Source organism: Nelumbo nucifera, chromosome 6 (assembly GCF_055504915.1).
Source record: "Nelumbo nucifera cultivar China Antique chromosome 6, China Antique-T2T, whole genome shotgun sequence".
NCBI lineage: Eukaryota > Viridiplantae > Streptophyta > Magnoliopsida > Proteales > Nelumbonaceae > Nelumbo > Nelumbo nucifera.
Genome location: NC_142654.1, coordinates 4,117,854 through 4,125,125, shown reverse-complemented (window position 1 = coordinate 4,125,125; position 7,272 = coordinate 4,117,854). Strand labels below are relative to the sequence as shown.

The 7,272-nt window shown below is 37.6% G+C and overlaps 1 protein-coding gene across 1 annotated transcript; it reads right to left on the bottom strand.

The window, feature by feature from the left end:
- Window positions 1-359: 359 nt before the first annotated feature.
- On the bottom strand, window positions 360-7,272 carry LOC104586657 (protein trichome birefringence-like 14). The gene is made up of 5 exons (XM_010243955.3): window positions 6,815-7,272; window positions 5,173-5,382; window positions 4,683-4,892; window positions 2,904-3,099; window positions 360-2,091 (listed from the first exon to the last, which is right to left on the bottom strand). Exons 2-5 carry the CDS (start codon window positions 5,324-5,326, stop codon window positions 1,269-1,271), a joined length of 1,383 nt encoding a protein of 460 aa, XP_010242257.1. The 5' UTR covers window positions 5,327-5,382; window positions 6,815-7,272; the 3' UTR covers window positions 360-1,268.

Sequence of the window (7,272 nt, the reverse complement as noted above, 5' to 3'; positions counted from 1 at the left end):
GTTGCAGGTATATTGGTGAATTGGGTTGCATGTCCTCTCATGAACAGACCGGACAACCATTTCTTGGGCAGTTGGCCAGTTGATGCTCAATCACCTGAATCGGATCTCTTTCTACCCTGATGGATGAACACCGAGGGATTGACCCATTCGACATAGGTTCCCTGCTTCTAGAGCTTCAAGTCGGGCATTTACATCAGGCTCGGGATAGGGTTCAGGACCTTCGGGCCCATTAGAAAAACTAAGAAATTCCCAGGCCAACCTGACCCAAGTTGCACCCCTACCAGCTTCCTGTGTGGAGATTCTAAATCACACCAAAAACAATTTTCATAATGAAATAAATACAAATAGTAATAGAAATCGGTACTAATAGGCCATGGTTACTCCTATAAAAGCATGGATTATCCAGTGTATGATACAACAAATTGGAGAATGTCTTCTATACACTTGGTCGAATACAAAGTTTGCTTCCTGTACATGTATAGCCAAATGAATGAAAAGGGAAAACAGGAAGGGAGAATTACTGGTTATATGATCATACAAGAGTCTAAAATGGTCCCATAAGATTTCTTATTTATGAGAGGTGTTCATCATGCAAACAAGATTACCTTGAACTAATTATTACCCATTAATTAACTGCTGACAAATCAATTGACTCAATTCTGTCTACTCCCATGTACAAGCTGCTCCGCTGATGCAAGGTAGTAATTGAAAGGCAAACTTGACTTCAAAATACCTACTCCCAGTGGTACTTGTGCTAGTGAGGTACAACTAGACAATGAAGCAAATATAACAGGTTCTATAAGACAGAATCTGCTGAGTGAGTGGGCCAAAGGAGCAGTTTATGGAGTAAGCAGGAAACGACTAACAAATCAATTGAGAATTTGGATGACATGAAATGAAATCCTTTTAGATTAGCTTTTAATAACATGAACACACAACATCCTCATCTAAATTGGAGTCATTTCAATTCATCAGAGGTAATTATAATGAGTTTCACTCATTGCAACTCTGGAGCTGTCCTTGCTAATATCTTTTCTTAACAAGAAGAAATGACTCCATTTTAGATGGTGAATATGTGCTCTCAAATACAAGACAAACATCCCATTTGAGTGGTTTCCATCTCCTGATTTGGCACCACCTATGGGGATAGATAATCCTTGTGGTCAGTCGGTCAATCTGGTGCTTCTGGTTGGTTCCATAGACATTGAGGTATCTCCAAGGCAGACAACATTTCTATTAGAAGGCTTCATCATCAATGCTAATATGGCCTAGAGCTGTGCAAGAAGGATCTCATTCCATGTATCAGGAATGCCTGGTAAACACCAATGCAAGCAATCCTGGATACCAGGTGGAAATTCAATACTATACTGGGATATGTGGCTCTCATCTCTCAGCTGGGAGAGAGCAGTTATGTCTAAAAGCTTAACACTTGTGCCATTCACAGCCCCCTCAGCTACAGGATCACTGGATTTGTCTTGCAAAACTTCCTTCCCTCCAGCCAGTGGGGTGGTATTATTACAGGTTCCCCCAGAATTCCAATCCCCATTCAAGTAATGCCTGGGTGAAATAGTCCTGAAGAAGGTCCTCAGCTGTGGATGTTTTGGGAGCTGCAAGTCTAGCCACTTGACAATACTATAGATTGTGAAATTTTTGGCATCTGCAATATCTGTGAACTTCATATTAGGCACACCACCAACATGCATGACCCAGCGGTTTTGTGTAAGCTTCCATCTGTTCCAATGGTGTCCTGTATTAAGGACCAGCACATCAAACATGTGAAGGTACCGGTGCAGGAATGCTGTTGGACGATCAAGGTGCATAGCATATTCAGTATTGGGACCAGTGATGTTAAGAGGCTCCACATCACAGAGGCAAACTGACCAGTAATAGAGGACAGTAGTATTGGTTTCCTGAAACCAATAAGCCCAACCATCAGGCCTTTTAGCACCGGGAGCTTTGACAAGACCATATTCCCTTCCAATATCCATGACATCAGGCCTCTCTTTGCCACCTGTCAGCATACACATTAGTGATTGGAACTGCTGCCTGCCCAATGAATCCCCAACAAGAGCTACAGTCTTGTCCTGCATTCTGGAATAAAACATCAACATCCATCAAATCAGAACAAAGAGAACATAGACCATAACTCCTCATTCAGAAAACAATATAATGCAAACCAGTAACTATAAAAAAATAAAAAAATAAAAAAATAAACAAAACAAAACAAAATCATAGACAACACTAATGGGACTGAAACATGGCAGAAGAGAACATAGAACATAGTTCCTCATTCAGAAAACAGCATAATGCATAGCAGTAACTATAAAAGAATGCATGTGTCATAGATAGCATGGTCTATGACATTGTAACTGCACTAAAAATAAGTATAGAACCAACTCAGATCCAACCAGACATTTAACTGCATTAAAAATAAGCATAGAACCAACTCAGATCCAACCACATCCTGCCCATCAAAGTCATCCAAAAAAGAGTTGAACCAATTTTGAATCCAAAGTATGAATATTCAATCTAGATGCTACGACTCTAGCCTCTCTACTGAAAATGGGATAATCTCCACAAGACACCAGTAGTTTCTCCCATTCACCCAACAATAAGCAAAGTGACCTTCCAAAATGCACTCTTGACTCAAGGGAAAAAAATTATAGGATCCTAATGATGCAAAGGATTTTCTATTTCTAGAAAACAAGCTATATTTCTGATCACCTAAAAGGATGAGATAGATCACCTATGCACTGGAGCTGGAAAATTTTGATAAGGTAAATGGAATAGGAGGTTCCCTAGTTAGAATGTTAAATAGCATGTCCATCTCCCTACAGTGACCTAAATGAAGTCTGCAAAACTTAATCTCTCCATTCCTAAGGGGAGGGGGGGAGATGTTATACCTTTTCAAAAATTTAGATGCTTCAAAATCTGGCATCTCACAATTATCTGGCTTCCATCTGAAGTTCTCGTAGGAAAAATCTGTGCGTTTGTTCAACCTACAAGCCCACATCTTTGACAACCATTTTTTACAACCAAACCCAGAATATAGTGGCCGTCCATTGTCCTCAACCCATTTTCCCTTGGCATAATTACAGGCTGCAGAAGTACATAGGTAAATTACTAATAAGTAAGAAGTAAATACCACAAGATGCATATGTCATATAGATAATTAAATAAAAATAATTCAGGCATAAATCATGCTGCGCCTACTTGAACAAATTACCAAGTAAACCAAGCAAGACCAAGAAAAGGTTTCAGAATACCTATTTCCTCAAGAAAACCAATTTGGCAATATGACAAAAATCAATTCAATAGATAATAACAGGAGTCTGGTTGTTAAAGTCTATTACAGCTGAAAGGATAACATGACCAAAACAGGATTAGGATATCATAATAAAAACATGTATTTTATGCTATGCGGAGTAAGTAGACCTCAATATATAGGAACAGCAAGTTTGCAAGTTGTAGTCATTCCAAGTATCCTATAACACGAATGGTAAACTCTCGACTCTTGAATGGATCTCTTAGTTATTTATGACTTAACAGAACGTCAGGAAGTAATCTCATACAATTAGGCTATGTTTGGTTTTAAGGAAAATGTAGGGAAAGGAAGGGAAAGACAGGGAAACCAATACAAAAAGTAGAGGAAAAGTTATTAAGAAATTCTGTGAAATTCCTTGAGAATTTTCCCTCAACTTTCTGTGTCCCTATTATTTTCTATCAAACCAAACCATCATTATCATCATCCCTGCCTTATCTAAACTATATGTCAGCTACATGAAACTTGTTTTGCCAATCAGTTCTATTTAAAGCCATAACCACTGTTAAATTATTGGTGCTTAAATTATTTCTTACTACTTCTACCAAACCAAATGCAGCCTTAATAACACCAGAAAGTTGATACTGTAACTGCAACAAATGAAAGAGCTTTTCTTTTGTTTGTTTTTTATTTTTTTTTTGAAAAAGTCACATCATATAAAAGAGTTAATTGATTGTTTGCATAGTCTGGATTTATAAGTATATGCACCATATGTTTCGTGGGCAAATAACACCACTTTAACAGAACCTTATGGGGCATTCTTGTCATCAAGACAGTCAAAAAATATGGAGAATATGGAAATAAACAATTCACAACTTTCTCCTTCAGAATAATTGTTGGTTCCCCATCATCTTTTCACTTCAAAGAATAGTTTGTGGTTTTGGAATTCATTGTTGTAAATTCTGTTGATATTTGTTACACTTGTTTGGTTCTTTTTATCCTTCTGGGCCTGGTTTGAGTGGTATCCCTTCCCCTAGCATACTTGACAATAAATCTGTGGCACTACAGGGAAATCAAAAAGGTAGATAATGTAATCAAAATAACCATGATGAGTTAGGCTCTTGGTGTTGAACATAATGGTGAGCCTAGTATACTAAAAAAAATTCCAAACAGGTAAACTGAACTAATAAAGAAGGAACCCTGGCATTTGACAAATACCAAATTGCGCTGACCAGATTATGGTTAAAAAAAAAGTATCAAAAGTAACAGGTTGTAGAGATTGGCTGCCATAGGCAAAATGCATGAGCTAAAGACATGGGACCATTATCAAATTGCTCTAAGTAGTAAAATAGATATGATAATGGAACCCAAGAGTAAAAAGTACTAACAGAACAAAAAATAAAATATAAAACTACACTACCTTTCTTCTCCACAGAGAGTGTTAATGAATTCCCATTAATTTTACTACTCTGAAGAGAGCTTATGTTTGCAGACCCCAATGGTGCAACTGCATTGAAAGCTTGTTCCATGTTTTCAGTCCTAGTTTCTTCATCTGTTACTGCATACAATAAATCTTCCTTTGTAAAAGTATCTGGTTTTGAAGATGCTGAGCTTACCACATGCGCAATCTCTGTACCATCAACATAAAATCCATTACCCAAAGTTGAGGCAAAGATATGTAGATGCCATTTTGGTTAACTTTCTTACTTCTATAGTTCCTAAGCTCATTAAATCAGAACCTTTTTTCTCAGCAAACAAAATCAGTTGCTTACTATTTACCTGAACTGAAATTTTCTAATTCTCTTAATTCATTCAATGAGTCCTCCTTCATATCAAAGTATTAACTAAAGCAATAACTGAAACTGAAATGAAACATGTCAAATAAATGTGAGATCTAAGTGGAGACAAACCTGAAGAGGGCATCACGAACCAGTTTTGAAGTGGGAAGAATGTGGTGCCAAGTAGGGTTTTCTCCCATGCCCATATAAGGAAGGTTGTGCAAATCAAAACAACAAGAGTAAGAGAGAGCTGTTTGCCCCTTGATCCATAAAAGCTTGTTTTCATCCTTACATGCACCAATACAAGAGAGAGCGGTTTTCTTTATCCTTCTCTGCAATTCTCTGTGGAACAGACAACAAAGTCAGAAAAATTGGAAAAAAAAAAAAAAGAACATGCTAATGAACTACTAATTTTTACTTTAAACATTGACACACATCTGTAGAGCCACTCAAAAGTCACCTAAACAAGCACTAAAATTTATCCATGGTATTCAAAATTTCAGATACAGAATGTAATTTTGAGGGTTGGCAACAGTGGATGTTCCAAGTTACAGTCTGAATTTCCCCAAGATAATGACAAATGCACACTCACAGGATTAAGTTCACCAGATGTGACCCACATCAATCAAATTTCCAGAAAGGTATTTGGCGTAGCTGCATTTTTATGTCCATTGTTTTGTTCAGTGTTTATACTCAAATGGTCATAAAGATTAAAGGGGCACAACCCCCTTCTCTCATGATGTTTATCTATGAATCGTCATTTTGGCAATTCTATAATCAGGGGATGTTGCAGAAATGCCACCTCTCTGATGTGGCACATGGAAAAGTGAAAAGGCAGAGGAAACTTTTCTGACTTGTTGCATCCTAATTGCAGCAACTTTTTTAGTAATAAAAGTAAAACACTTAAACCCCTCATCAGCATTATCTCTACCAATGGGTATCTGGCAGAAAGCCTTAGGGTATTGTGTTGCTAATTATGATGAAAAGCAACAGGCATAAAATGAAACTATTCCAAAGGCCTTCTAACTTTTGAAGTTTATGTTTGTATTGCACATTATGGCAAAATGCAACCAGCATAACGTCTATCACGATGAGATTGTTGAGAAAGCCTACAAAACAAGCCCGTTCTGTGACTGCTTCCATTTCCAAACTTCCTGCTATAACCATTATAATAGATTTTAGTTGTACCAAGTACCAATCTGACTTTGGCCCAACTGCAAAACATTTGTAATTCGTTATGCACAAGATCTTGGGTAGCTTGAAAATGCCTAGAGGATCTAAAGGATAGAGTCAGATGGGTAATGAACTCCAATCTTAAGAAAACCACGCACAACGGCACAAGATCTCAGGTTCTCCCTGCTGGTGTTATAACAAGCCTGGGGTATGAGTGAAACTGTGAATGGCGTCAGTGCCCACCATTTAACTCGGCCCCCCTACTAGTACTAGATGTCCCACCCATTGAATGCCCGTGAGCATTCGATGTGCGATAGTCTTTGGTATGACAGAAAAGAAAGAGAAATAGAAAACAGTTTGTAATTAAGAAAAGGCATACATATCTACATTGAAATCAATACGAACCTAGCTGGGATTATTCCATTTACTGATCAGGGGTTAAAGGCTCGGCAATATGATTTTCTGGATATGTTTTACGCGTTTTCAATCAAGCACAATTCATTGTATGCAAGACCCGGAAAGAGAAAAGAAATTTGCGACTAGATGAATCGATTTGATTAACAGAAGCTTAGCTTCAGACAGCAAGAGAGAAGAAGAGTACCTGTATCAAGAAAACGATCACGAGATGGGCAGTGGGCGAGCGAAGAGAAAAATCGTAGTCTCGTAGAGAAGAAAATTGAGAAACAAGTAAACGAAACTGAAATAGTCGAAGGGAGACTAGCAGATTGCATTTGCATTGTTCCCACCGACATGAATTCCAACTATACTCTTCTTTTTTTTAAATCGTCTTTTCAAGAATTCCGGATAGTAGTTGAACTTGGGCATTTGAGTACCCAGGATCAATGGTAAATTCTTGGCATATTATTTGGACGATCCAGATCATCAGTTGAAATTTGACACAATCATTTTTACGGCTTAAATCTGTGGCTGAATATTGGGAATCATTTAAAATGTCCAAATCGATAGTTACAATTTGGATAAAATTATATAATTTGATTGCAGAAGTATAGCTCAAAGATTTTAGCCGGGATTGTTTTTCTCCATCCATTTAACGTGAAA